General features: G+C 36.2%; 1 protein-coding gene across 1 annotated transcript in view; it reads right to left on the bottom strand.

Annotated features, from left to right (window-relative positions):
* Window positions 1-15,290, bottom strand: part of osbpl10a (oxysterol binding protein-like 10a) — a 170,650-nt gene that overhangs the window by 78,083 nt on the left and 77,277 nt on the right. Inside the window, exon 5 of the mRNA XM_030148247.1 lies at window positions 9,380-9,577. Within this exon, the coding sequence (XP_030004107.1) occupies window positions 9,380-9,577 (198 nt within the window). The remainder of the gene's footprint in view (window positions 1-9,379; window positions 9,578-15,290) is intronic.

Below are 15,290 nucleotides of genomic sequence, written 5' to 3'. Positions count from 1 at the left end.
TGTAGTCAATGAAATGTCAACACAACCGAACATATTTAACCATTTAATTTCTGAAGCCGGGCTTCCCTTGCAGTCTATGAGAAATTGCCACTGGTTCTAGTTTTTCTAAGGGTTTTAAAAGCAGGATTGGTAGTTTTTACTCTGTAGTGTTGCTGTTTAACTTTGGATGTGTGTACTTCTTCCACCTCTTATAACTCCAGCTGTGTTTTCCTTAAGCCTCCTGATCGCTGCTGGTTTCAGACTGTACCTCTGAGCCTCCTGCCTGTGTTCTGGTTCAGCGAGTGCTGTCGGCCAGACCTAAGGCCATGCCTGCATTCACTCCAACTGTTTGAAAAGGAGCCAAAGAATGCCCTTCAGGAAGTATCAACATGCTGTTTATGAGAATTATCAATGATAGAGGACAAACATAAATATGATCACATATGCTGCCATGGGGGCATAAATCCACCGGTAATCAGAACGCAGCAGTTTTCCTTCCTCTACAGTGTACAGCGGTGCATAAATCAGAGCGAGCAGACTGCTTTACTGTCTGCTTCAGCCTGCTTCAGCCCTGTGCCAAAACTGTCAGACAAGTTTATGGTCAGGTTATGAATAAAGGGACAGGAAACAACAAATGACACGAGGAGGGTGGATGTGGAGAGATGAGGAGGGGTGCTAAATGAGGCTGCAGATACTGTACGAAGCAGGTCAGCAGCAGCCCACGTCCTTTTTTATCATAGTTTAGTTTTATTTAGTTTTGACTTTTTTTTCCTCTAATTCAGTTAGTTTTATTTAGTTTTTAGAGCAGGTTTGTTAGTTTTTATTAGTTTTCGTTACTTTCTAAATGCTTAGTTTTAGTATTACTTGTAGTTTTGTTGTATCTTTTCTCTTCTCTGTCGTCGTATTCAAATAAATCCCAGACAGGACTCTGCTGCTTTCTCCCAACTTTAGTCTCCATGTTTCCAGGTGGAGTGGGGACCAGAAGACGACTGGAAACCACAAGTGACCACAAGTGATGGGCCGTTAAATATTGTATGGTGCTGCTAGCTAAAATTGCTTGAGGGAAATAAATCGATTTCGTATCAATCCGACATTGACAAAGACGAAAACGAAGGGAATTTTATCCATAATTTTTATCCGTTTTAGTTTTGTAAGCGCACAATACAGTTTCAGTTAGTTATCGTTTTTTTTTTTTTCTTTTCATTATAGTTTTTATTTATTTCAGTTAACGAAAATGTTTTTACAATTCTAGTTTTCGTCATTTCGTTAGTTTTCGTTAACGATAATAACCTCGTTTGGGAGAAGCTCAGAATGAATGGCGCTGAAGAGAGCCTCGTTTCCTCAGTGTGTAGAGAAAACACAAGCACCAAAGCAGTGTTTGTTTTGCTTAATGATCACACCATCTGTTGGGTTTGTACTCAAAGTGTCCCAGGTTCACTGGAGGAGACAGACTCTGCTCCTGAGAGGTGAGAAATGAGTCTCCATTCACTTCCCAGCTAGTTGTTGCTCTCTTTCTGTCACAGAGTGAATCATTTAGACGAGATATTCTTAGCGAGACGAGGCAGACACGCAGCGTGGCACAGCATCCGAATGGGGAATTCAACAACCTGAAGCCAGCCAGGTCTTCAATGAGCGACTATGGCATGAAAGACAGAGGTTTAGATGAATTATTGATGCTTCTCCAAGAGTGTCATCAGAATGACAAACAGAGGAACCAGATGAACTGTGCAGGTAAAAGCCAAGTTTTAATACACTGTTCAGTTAATGGCTTGGCACTCTGCTCCTACTGATTCAGTTTTTGGGAAAAGTGTCAAAGGATACAAGGTTCAACTGTGAGGTTTCAATTACATGACAGATTATTAGACATGTAGCTCTTCTCCTGCAGTGTATCGTAATGCCCTGTTTGGCAGACTCCACACAAAGCAGCTTTGTACCACTTTAAGATGGGTACCAAAATGAGCCTTTGTTACTTTAATCAGAGCTCAGTTATTTTTATGATGTTATATAATGCCGGTATTTATGTTTTTGTTGGCTGCCTGTATGTGAGACGTCATTGGTTTGACAGACTGTAGTGGAGCGGCCTGAGGACAGATTTGTGGATTTGTCCTTAATCCAGATTTGGCCATAAATGTAATGTTTTTAGACAACAGAAACTGTATTAAATATTTTTTAAAGACTTCAATAACTTCAGATGTGAAACAGATATTATAATTCTAATATTTTCACATATTTATGTGGTCTTTAAGGATTTTTTTAAATTTCAGTTGGAGCTAGTTTTATGAACATATGTTTTGTTTTGGTTTTTTTTGTTTTTTTTAGGAACATTTTCTATTAGATAGTTCTAGTGTTTCCAAGTTGAAGACTAAAAAATTTAAGAGGACAAAATGAAAGACACCAGTGGAATCAAAAACTAAGATGATTAAAGCTGAAATTCTATTTTCTTTTAAGGCAGTGGTTCCCAACCTTTTTTGGTTTGTGACCCCATTTTAACATCACAAATTTCTGGTGACCCCAAACATTCAAAATGGAGACTTATTTTTTTCCCGCTAAAATTAATATGTTTTCGATCATGTAATAGTTTGCTATACTACGTTTCAAATATAGGTTAATTTTAGATGACATTTAGTCTGTATAATGTATATTATTATAGATGGAGGCAGTAAAGCCAGGTGTAGATTACTGCACAAAGTGAAAATTTTATTTTCCTTGGTCAGGATATGTACAGTCAGTCCAGCTTGGATTTACAAGGCTGACAATTAATACTGAACAAACAAGAACTCAAACTATGAATTATGAAAGAGCTGCAGCATCTGAAACCGACCACAATGAACATTTGACAGATAAACAGAACCACAGTGCTGCAGTTTCAGACTCAGTTTGTCTTTTATGGATTGGGATTACCTCTGTCAACTCAACATAGATTTCTTATTAGTAAGTGTTTTTTTTTTTTTTTTTTAATCAATTACTAGAAATTCCAGGTGACCCCATTTGAATTCCAGGCGACCCCACGTGGGGTCCTGACCCCAAGGTTGAAAAAGGATTCAAGGATTTTTATTGTCGTACCAGCACACATTTACACGTGAGATGGCACGAAATTTGGTCCTGGAGGTCCCAGATTTAGCCCAATAAAATCTATATATAAACAATACATAAAAAAGACTTTTGTATAATAATAAAAATAAAGGTAAAGAAAAAAAAAAGACCTATGTATAAAAACACTTGTTCGTGTGCAAATTTCGAGCGGAGGAAGTCTGATTGGCCACTGGATTGCACCGAATATTGCGAGTGCAAAATTAGTTAGTGTTTAGTTAATGCTGAACTATTCAATGAAGTTTTTATTTTGTTATTAAAGTCTTTGGTCAACTATAATTACCCTGATATAAAAGTTATTAAAAGTTCATAATCAGGCATATAGCCTTTTAAAAATCCTGAAGGTTACGACTTCTATTCCTAAACACCGTATGGAAAGTGTATCAGATTGTTTAAATTCAGGTAAACCTTTGTTCTGTACAGATTAACACAGGGTTCTACCTTAGGTTCTCCGACAGTTTTTGTTGCTTTTATATTTGATTAAAACTCTATAATTTGCACAGTGTAAAACCTAAACTATTACATGTAGAAAACAGTTAAAAGAAGCAAACGTAGTAAATCTGGTCGCTTCTTTTCAGAGTTTTCCTGTCGTCTTAGGTGTTGTGCAAAAACATTTAGGTACTGAAACTTAATCTTATAATGGAAGGAAAAACTCTGCAATGGAAACTAAAATCCATCAATCAGATTATATTGAGTTACTGAGTTATTGAATTACTACTGCACTGGAAAAAAACTAAATCTTACCAAGTGTATTTTTCTCATTTCTAGTCAAAATATCTCATCACACTTAAAATAAGACATAATCACCTAAAGAGTAACTTTTCACTGGGATAGAAGAACCAGTTTTAGACAATAGATCTGGAAAATCTTATTTCAAGGACGGTGGAGGTTGTGTTTTCATCGGGGTTTGTCTGTTAGCAAGATAACCCAAAAAGTTATGCAAGGATTTTGATGACATTTTCAGAAAATGTTGATACTGGCACAAGGAACAAATGATTCAGTTTTGGTGGTGATCGGGGGTGGGGGGGTGGGGGATCTGCCTTGGCAGAGGTCTGCGCTCTCTGAGGGCTTTTTTAGTCTTCACTTGTTCCGTTGGCAGATTTTTTTTTTTTGCTTAATTCAAGATTTTTTTGCTTAATTCAAGCAAAAAAAAAACCTGCCAATGAACAAATGAAAATGATGTTGTTAAGACTTTTTGAAATAAGATTTTCCAGATCTATTGTCTAAAAATCAGTTCTTCTATCTCACTGAAAAGTTACTCTTTAGGTGATTATGTCTTATTTTAAGTGTGATGAGATATTCTGACTAGAAATGAGAAAAGTACACTTGCTAATATTATGATTTTTTCCAGTGTGAAACTAACAGTCCACAGATAAAACTAGTTATTTACTATTTAAATCTGACAAACATTTGCTTTTCAGATCAGTGGTTTTCCTGGTATTATTACTATAACTGCACAGACTTCACTCTAATGGCCACTTTTTTCTTTTCCCACATGTTGCATAGAATTATGTTCCACCTTTCCACCTTTCAACCCAGATTTCCTTTTTAACCACAACTGTTACTCATCTGAGCAGCTAAAAATAACTCACATCCAAATGGAAACATCTCATAAAATCATCACAAGGATCCAGCAACAGTTTCCATGATGGTGGATTCAGGCTCCTCCCCGTCACATTCTATTTTCCTCAGCTGTATCAACAGTTAACGTTGGCAGAACTATTTTATGCTTCGCCTCTTGTCTCTATCTGTCTTCTTCTTTCCTAAATGCCAAGTCATCTTATCTCCAAAATCCAGTAGCAAGAGACACAACTGTTTGGCAATTGTCCGAAAACCACATTTCCTTCCAAAACAAATCAGATACGCTGTGGCTAAATAGCACCAGTGAAGCATACAATCATGTCTTCATCACGTCTTGATAATTTTCACTTTGCCAACCAAACTTCAAGCTTAATATCACACAATTAATCACTGTAAACCAACTGCCGACAGGCTATTAAGTAGCGACAGGGAAAAACAATCTACTCTCCAGAGATAAGCACAAAGTAGTGAATGACTGTGCTGAGTGTATGGAGATGTAGCAGATGAAGACTAAGTAGTAACCAGAAGTGACAGGTCTGGTGACTGAGGCGGAGAGAATTAATGAGGATTTGAACTTCAACTGAAGAACTGATAGAGAATTTCAAGTGGAAGGACTTTTAATTAAGTTAGGATGTGCTCGCAGGTCTGTAAATTCAACTCTTGTGGAAATAAGTGGTAAAATATTAAAATGCATCAGCTTTACTCCATACATTCAGGGATTAGCAGCACATGGAATATTAAATGTCCTATACTGATGAGCTCAGAGCTGCCTTTCCCCATTAATCGCATTAACAATTCACCGTCTTTTCCGTGTCATATGTTGATACGTTCACCAAACTCTTCCAGTTCTTCTTCCATCATCAGCCATGGTAATCAGTATTGATATATACAGTAAAAATGCCAACAAAGCTGAACGTACAGTAGAGAATGAGCGCACCGCAGTCAGTGTCAGACCTGCCAGGAAGCCAGAAATATTTGCTGAACTCACTGCACCAACGTCCCACCTGAGACCAACGCAAAGACAAACAGCATGCACAAAGCAGCTGTGTGCAAGTGGCAGATGGAAGATGAACGAGTCACAAACATCAGACGGCGTCCTGACTGTCTCTTGACGGCGGCGATGCGACAGTTTGACAAAGAACCAGGGTTGGGAATTTGTTGGTAATAAAAAGACAAAATATCCTGCATATTTCAGGGATGTGAGTCAAAAGGTGCAATATTGAACAGTCCCATGCGTAAGATAAGTTTGCGTATGTGTCTATTGTGTGATGGTAGTGGATTGTGAAACAAAAGGAGTTTTGGGTGTTTCTATCAAGCTGGGTTTATTTTGATATCTGGCACTTTACCAGCTTTTTAGACCCAATAATAAAAGACACATTAAGTTATATTTCCCCCAGGATGTACCTAATGATGACCTCAGATAAATGCAAAAACAATTATACTCTTGCTCTGAGCCTTCCCAAAATTAATGCATTCTTAATAAAATATTGGGACCAAAATTGGGACATGAAAAGCTACCTAGGAGTTGGTGCATTTTATCTGGAAAACATGGCTGTAAATAGTCTTATATACCGTTATAAATAAAGACACTGTGTTAAATTTGATGATCCTAGTGGTTTTTTAATCCAGACATGAGTTTTTCAGGAATCTCAGTCTCATTCCAGGTTTCGTGTGTAACCCATTGTGTCCACTGGTGTTACATGCAGAGCCTGCCCATTTAAACACGTATAATTTGCCAGTGATTTTGCAACAGCGGTCATTTTTGTGAAACACTCTGTCTTGCATAATAATAATAATAATAATAATAATAATAATAATAATAATAATAGATTAGATTTATATAGCGCTCTTCTATGAACACATTCTCAAAGCACGTACAGTGGATCCATTATTCATTCACTCACACATTCACACTCTGGTGGTGGTAAACTATATTTGTATCCAACGGCCCCTCCGACCACCACCAAACATTCATACGCATTCATACACCAGTGTGAGTAGCAGCACTGGAGGCAAGGAGGATGAAGTGTCTCGCCCAAGGGCACAACAACGCATGACTAGGACAGAGCGGGATTCGAACCGCCAACCCTTCAGTTATTGGACGACCCCTCTACCAAGCCCATAAGTTAAATTCCTAAAATGTTCTGTGAGAGAATAAAACGATATTCAGAAAAATAGTAATGCGTAGTTTTCGTGTCCTTTTTACTGTGTTACATGCAGATTTTTGTATAAAAATAATATAAAAATGTGTTTTATCTGAAAAATCCTTTCTCTTTTATCTCAGTAAATATGTCTTTTTAAAATAGACCCAAAGTGCTTCCAAACTTACTTCATAATGTTAGTCAACATCTGGTTTGAATTTTTAGCCCCCTTGTCCTGTTTTTAGGGACCAGTTTCACTGGAGCAGCCTTTTGCAAAAAAGTCCTCATATTTAACAAAAACTGTTCCTTTCAGAATTAAAATGAGGCGGTTCTCTTGGATGAGAAGTGAAATATAATTAACAACAAAAAAATAATTAGTTACTCAGATGGTGGAGGGCCAGGTTGATAATAAATGTGTTCACACTTTATCACTGTGTCAGTGCTACAGATGGGTTTGGTCCAGTTCATTATGGATCTGGACTAGTGTCAAAAGTTCTCTAGGTTGTTCAGCTTCTACTTTAACCCATAAAGACCAAAACATCCACTGGTGTCCAAAAGCATCTACTGATGTTAAATGTTTAACACCTGTTGATCCACTAATTCTATCAATACATGTAAACATTTGGTGTAAAATACAGTTTGTCATCTTTTCATGGTCATCAGATATGACGCATTTGGACGTTCAGAGGCTCCATAGTTACCGTGGAAACACCGTCATCTTCTACAACACTGATTCACCAGTAAAAGCCATGGAGTTGGATCAGTGACAGTGGATAGAGACATGTTTTTATGTTTAGAAAATGCTATATTTTGCTGAAAAACTAACTTTTTCTCCCATTTTCTCTGTTTTTGATATAATAACCCTCAACATTAATCTGAGCTTTTTATGAACATCTACATGATAAGTAAATTAAATATAAGAAAATTCATGATTTACACTGAAAAAATGGAAAATACAGAGGATAATATTTTAATAAATGAGGATAAATCACTTGAGAAAAGTTTATTTAGAGAAAAATTCATTTGGGAACTGACACAGAAGTAGCACTGGTTCTGCATGGGAAACTGAGTGAGCTCTGACAGAACGGGTAATGGCAACATGTTTGTATGAAGAAATGTGTTGTGGAATGAAAATAATTAAACCCTAAACACCAAAAAACATGTCTTTGTCAAAACCTGTCATTTCCAGGGTGTATTTACAGCTCAGAGGTTGTTGTTCTTTACTGCAGTGAGGGCGGCTTTAACAGGGTGACATGGAGTTAACAGACGGAAGGAGAACAACAATCCTGTCACTGTGTTACTGAAAAAGTCACATATTCAGCACAGACTCAGAGACGGATTTAAATCAATTCACAATTAACTACTTTTTCCTAAAAGTATAAACCACAACTACTGCATACTCATGTCTGCAGCCAAATGCTTTAGTTCAGGGGTTCTCAAACGTTTTACAGTGGAGTAGCCCCTGAAATAGACTGTTTTTTATCCAAGTTCCCCCAACTCTTCCTTCACCATTTTTGACTGAAAAAAATTAGGTAAAATTTGTTTCTGTGCCAAAAGTGTCTGGTTATATTAACAAACCTTTGTAAACAAACAACACACACTGTATTTAACTAATATATAAAAAACAACACATTTTTAAAGTAAATCTTGTGTATAAAATATAAACTGAAAAGTGCCCTCTTTCATTGATAAGAAAAATACATAAATTAGTCATTAATTAATAAATTAACCTGTCATCAACAAAAATAATTACTTAGCCACTCTAATTAACTAATTTTGAATAATATAAAATAGAAATGTTCTTAAAATTCTGCCAAAGCTTAAACACAATGATTGACAATACAACTATTATATGAATGTATTTATTGTGTTTTATATTTCAGCATTAATTCTCATTATTTATTTTGTGTTCAGTACATGATATTTTATTTAAAGTATTTTTCCAAAAAATTTTCAAGTACCCCCAGGGCTTCTTCCATGTACCCCTGGGGGTATGCATACCCCACTTTGGGAACCCCTGCTTTAGTATAATGAGACTAACTTTCAGTTAACATGACTTTATTGGTAGAAAATAACACTGTATGCACTTTGAGTATGCATTCATAGAAAAGCGCTACATAAATCTAATCCATTCTTATTATTTATATTTCCCTAGATAACAAATTTATATTATAGTCTTCTTCCTCCTACTAGTGTGATTTGTCACAAAGCACTTATCAGTTACACTATCTGTAGTAGAATAGACTAAATAAAGGGTATTATTTAAGGCTAATAAAGGTAAGCATGGTTTATGATGTTTTTAACCAGTTATTGTAAAATTTGTGACTTCACATAATTTCATCTTGCAGATCATTGAGACAACAGTTATAATATTAGCTTTGATCATATCTTATGTCTTTATTTAACTGGCTCCATGACTGATTCTATTTAGTTCCAAGATTTCATTTAACTTAAGTAAAATGACTGAAACAGTATTTTGTAGACTCTGATCATTATAGAACCTGAGTAGTGAATAAACAATGCTGTTTTTCAGTGTCTTGTTAAAGTCATATGTATTTTTTCAGTGTGGTCTCATTTCCAGGACCCACCTCTTTGACCTCCAGCAGTCGTCCTGGGTACAGGTTCTTGGCTCGTCGAGCTGCAGCCGGAGATTTGTGGTGGGTGATGGTGACGATGTTACTGGGCGAGGCCGTGTGGCTCAGGTGTCTCTGGGAGGCCGGGGATGAAGACGGAGTCAGATGAGGGAGGAGGGAGAAGCTTCGGGTCCGACCGGAGGAAGAGGGGCCCTGAAGGGGGGGGGGACAGAAAGGACCAGGTTTATATGGAGACAACAGGTTAAAGAAGTAGGTCACACAAAGGCTTCTCCGAGAACTTTGATCAGGTTCCCCACCCTGTTCATACAGGGTGGGGAAGCGAAATTTACAATATTTTGAGGCAGGGATTGAAAGACAGTGTATGACCAATTAGTTTATTGAAAGTCATGAGAATTTATTTGCCACAAGAAAATTGACATAATAGAAAATGTTTTTATTCTATGTGTCCTCCTTCTTTCTCAATAACTGCCTTCACACGCTTCCTGAAACTTGCACAAGTGTTCCTCAAATATTGGGGTGACAACTTCTCCCATTCTTCTTTAATAGTATCTTCCAGACTTTCTCGTAATAGTTTTGCTCATAGTCATTCTCTTCTTTCCATTATAAACAGTCTTTATGGACACTCCAACTATTTTTGAAATCTCCTTTGGTGTGACGAATGCATTCAGCAAATCACACACTCTTTGACGTTTGCTTTCCTGATTACTCATATGGGCAAAAGTTTGTGAAAAGGTATGGATAATAGTGTTAGGTATGATTATGACATCAATATATGTTTGGTTTCAAAACAACTGATGTAGTGCCTGCTGAGAAAAAACAACTAAATGTTCATTGTAAATTTTGCTTCCCCACCCTGTACAGTTTGCTTACGCTGCTGCTGAACAGTGACACCAGTTAAAGCCTGTTACTCCTCTGAGAAATATCCATTTTTCTCTGATGTGATGGATCCAAATGTTGCCCATATAAGAGAAGGTCTATTTGGAGCCCCTCAGACTGCAGACTGCTATATTTGTTGTCTCATCTATTAAAGTCTCTTTTCTTTTATGGACATGTTTTGCCTCTTAGTCTGTCCATCCTTCATTCTGATCAGAACTGAAATAGTCTGGTCTATTGAAGGATTGCCAGGAAATTTTTGTGGTTTTAAAGCCATTTATCAAAGTTTCCAAATAATTTACCTCCTGATTTGATGGATTTTAAAGGCACAGTAAGTTTTTTTTTTTTTTTTTTTTTTTTGCTGCTATCCAAAAAACAGACTTCTAAGATTATCTTTCAAAATAAAAGCCTGAAACATAGCCACATGTTTCATGAAGAGGCAGCTTAGTAAAATAATTACATCATTCACAGTGTGTTTAATAACCTAATGTATACTCCCATTATGCCATTCTTGTGAAATAGTTGCAAATAATGTTAAATGTTGAGGTAATTTAAGTTTTATGACACCATTTATAGGTGAATAAATTAATGTTACACTGAATAAAATAGATATTTATATAAAACATTAAGCAAATGTAACCGGTTGTGTCAGACTCTGCATTGTGAACGTTGTGTTTGAGGAAGAGACTCGTACATGCATCACTTTGGAGGTAGTTTCTGTTTAATTTTTACAGTTCCTGACGAAAGCAGCGTAAATACAAAAAGCTCCGGTCAGTAAGTTCCATAAAACATGCCCCTACACAGATGAAATGACACGGAAATATGTTTTAATACATCATAAGTACTTCAAAGAAAGTTTGAGCCTGCTAGCAGACTTAAAAATTCAAAACTTTAAAACTCATTGACCTTGTGGAATTCAAAACTATTCAAATAATATATAAAGCAAAGAATAATTTACTACCGATAATCTTCAATATTCAAGAAATGTTTTGTGAAAGAGACGGAGGCTATGATTTACGGGGAAAATTAAATTTAAAGATTCATAAAGTACGCATTACATTAAAAAGTTTCTGTATCACCATCTGTGGAGTAAAACTGTGGAACAAATTGTGTGTGGAGATAAAACAAATATCAAACATAATTCAGTTTAAAAAAAGATATAAAGAAATGATTCTTGAGAGGTACAGCATTTAATAATGACAATGAGGCTTGTTTGCTTATGAATGATGTACTGATAAATCTGCTGTAATTATTGAAGAGAATGTTTGATTTGTTGAGTCTGTTTGTATGACTGTACTGACATGAACATACTGTTGTGGATAATTCAGTTACTGCATTATGGATTGTGGTGGTTCGATGCTAAAATTAGGGAAATAGTATAGGCTGATTGTTGTATTAAATTAATGATAAAGGTGTAAAAGCACTGAGGGGTAGGATTAAATAAGTTCATACTTCTTCCTACTCCTTTTCGACCATGCAATATTCAGACTTGTATGTGCTTGAGGATAGATTCTGTCCATTTGAATGTTATTTTGTTTATGTCTTGATTTGCTTTGTTTTGTCTTATTTTTCTTTGCATGTTCGAAATAAAAAAAAAAAAAAAAAAATGAAATTAGCAGAGGGTAAAACAGAAATTTCACCTGACTGCAAGGCTGTTTACCTCTCCCATAGAGATCAGAAAAAATAGGGGAGAGGTAACGGCGTGAAAACATTAGTTATAGTGGGCAGTGTCACACTATAAGGTAATCGTTGGGGTGCAGACTCAAATTAAAAGTTCCACATACTGACTCAGAGGCCCAACCTGTCAGGTATTAACTCAAATAAATGAAAACAGAATAAACAGATTTTTGTACAGGGTGGGGAAGCAAAATTTACAATGAACATTTAGTTGTTTTTTCTCAGCAGGCACTACGTCAATTGTTTTGAAACCAAACATATATTGATGTCATAATCATACCTAACACTATTATCCATACCTTTTCACAAACTTTTGCCCATATGAGTAATCAGGAAAGCAAACGTCAAAGAGTGTGTGATTTGCTGAATGCACTCGTCACACCAAAGGAGATTTCAAAAATAGTTGGAGTGTCCATAAAGACTGTTTATAATGGAAAGAAGAGAATGACTATGAGCAAAACTATTACGAGAAAGTCTGGAAGATAGTATTAAAGAAGAATGGGAGAAGTTGTCACCCCAATATTTCAGGAACACTTGCGCAAGTTTCAGGAAGCGTGTGAAGGCAGTTATTGAGAAAGAAGGAGGACACATAGAATAAAAACATTTTCTATTATGTCAATTTTCTCGTTGCAAATAAATTCTCATGACTTTCAATAAAGTAATTGGTCATACACTGTCTTTCAATCCCTGCCTCAAAATATTGTACATTTTGCTTCCCCACCCTGTATAATTTTAACAATAACTAATATACAATATTAATTGCATACCTGCATTGCTGCAGAATAATTGACCCTGTTACACAAATACATAAATGAATTTAATGTATAACATCCATAAATGCTTCATACAGTGGCTTTAACTGAATGTTTCACATGTCTAGACTATATTCTATACTTCATTTGACCTCTGTGCCACAAAAAGGTCTACCTAAACACATTATTATTCTGGAAAACGGGGAAAACACTTTGGCCTGATAGTGTTTCTTTACCCCTTTCATGCATGAATTATGAGAACCTTAGTCAAAATTTTTCTTCCCAAATGTTTTTATTCCTCTTAGGCATTAAAAAAACAATGCAAATGAATTTTTTTTTTTTTTTATGAACCTATTTTTCATGGAGTTACATAAATGTCCACTCAGCTGGACACTGTGCATTTAATTTTTGAAGCAAAGAAACATGCATTTAAAACTTATCAGAAAGTGATATACTGTGCAAAATCTATGAAATAATAACATTTTTAATGCAGCTAATCTGATGTTTTCTCACATTTGAACATACTCTAATACTAGTTATTACTCACTTCATGGAGATAATATACAAAAAAAAAAACACTTTTTGATTAAGAAAACTTTTAAATTACAGTCTAATAACAGTTCGCAATTGATTTACACTCAAACATGTTAGTGCTGATCAGGTTTATCTAGAACATAAAGTCACAGTAATGGTATGAATGTCAGTGTATTATTATGGGATGGTGCATAAGCGTCCACTGTGTTGGATGATATAGAACTAAAACAAAACCCATGAATATACAAGAGAACAGCTATAGAATAACTGTCCACTGGAGTGACCACTATGCATGAAAGGGTTAAATACAGATCACCGTTGTTTCAGGTGGTGCTCAGTCCATGAGAACCAGCGGCAACGGCGTCTTTATGTAGATTATGGATGGGAACCCCGGCACTAAAAGGACTAAATCCCTGCAAACACTAAAAAAAAAAAACCAGCAAATTATGTACAAGGACTCGAGGGAGAGACTCAAGGGGAAAGGAGCTGAGGCAACAGGCATTTACAAGATGACAAATCCTTGCCTCGGAGCTGTCATTTTCAGAGAAACATCAGTTGGATGTGATGTGTAACAGCTGCACCATCTGTCTGTTATTCAACTATAGTTATTGTTGTATTTTACGTTCCGTCAGACGGTGTTCATGTAAACTTATGGTTACCTTTCAAAAAGAAGAAAACTTTAATTTTTAAAGATTTTTCCTGTCATGGGTCAGATCCATCAGCCAGTTTATTAGGCATATCTGGTACGAGCAAGGTGTACCTAATAAAGTGGCCAGTGGGTGTGGATTGTATATGGGTGCGTCTATGAAACTGGTCCCTACAAACAGGACATGGGGGCTAAAAATTCAAACAAGATGTAGACTAACGTTATGAAGCAAGTTTGGAAGCACTTTGGGTCTATTTTAAAAATAAATACTTACTGAGATAAAAGAGAAACTATTTCTCAGATAAAACACATTTTTATGTTATTTTACATTATATTTAATACAAAAATCTGTATGTAACAGTCAAAAGGACACAAAAATTAGGCGCTACTATTTTTTGGAATATGTCTATTCTCTCAGATACATTTTGGGAATTGATTACGTAAGGCAGAGTGTTCCACAAAAATGGCATCTGTTGCAAAATCATTCATAATTTATATACGTTTAAATGGGCAGGTTCTGCATGTAACGCAAGTGGACACGATGGGTTACATACAAAACCTGGAATGAGACTGCTAATTCATGAAAAACCTGCATGTTTGGATTAGAAAAACCACTAGGTTCATCAAATTTAACACAGCGTCTTTATTTATAGTGGTTTACAGCCATTTTTTCCAGATCAAACATACTGACACCCACATAGCTTTTCATGTCCCAATTTTGGTCCTATTTTTGGTCCTAATATTTTATTAAAAATTCATTAATTTTTGGATGGCTCAGAGCAAGGGTATAATTTTTTTGTATTTATCTGAGGTCATCATTCTAGGGAAAATATGTCTAAAATTCTCTTTTATTATTGGATCTAAAAAGTTGGAAAAGTGTCAGGTACCAAAATGAAGCAGCCATATAAATGACACAAAACCCTCTAAATACTTTGTTTCAAATAGTACTGCTGCAGCTGTAGACTTGTATTGACATGCTTGTTATTGGGGGAAAATAAAATCTAAAAAAATCTTCAGCTGACTTTTACAAAGGTAGAGTTCTTTTGTTTTGTCGCTCCACTTGCCACCGCTAAAGTCGCCTCACATTTGTCACTTTGATGGCTCCGTCGCTTCCCCTCTTTGACTCTTGTCTCCTCAGTTCATCGACCTCCGTGAGAGCACACAGGCAGCCATGTCACACCAGTATCCCTTTCTTCTGTCTTTACTCTCTGTTAGTTTACAGCAGCATAAAAGCACCAGAGACCTCTCCTTTGAAGAGCGCAGAGGTCTGGTCACTGCAGCAGTGAAAGTAAAATAGATCAAATAAACAGCCTGCACTTCCGAGCACCGCTCAGTGGAAGTAAATAACAGGCTGTAATGCTGCAGTAACCCAGGAAATCAAACTCATGATTAATGTGGCACTGCAGAAATGGCCTCAACTTAG

The sequence above is a fragment of the Sphaeramia orbicularis genome, chromosome 11, assembly GCF_902148855.1.
Source record: "Sphaeramia orbicularis chromosome 11, fSphaOr1.1, whole genome shotgun sequence".
Lineage (NCBI taxonomy): Eukaryota > Metazoa > Chordata > Actinopteri > Kurtiformes > Apogonidae > Sphaeramia > Sphaeramia orbicularis.
Note: the sequence above shows the minus strand (reverse complement) of the source record. Positions and strands in the feature narration are given on the sequence as shown.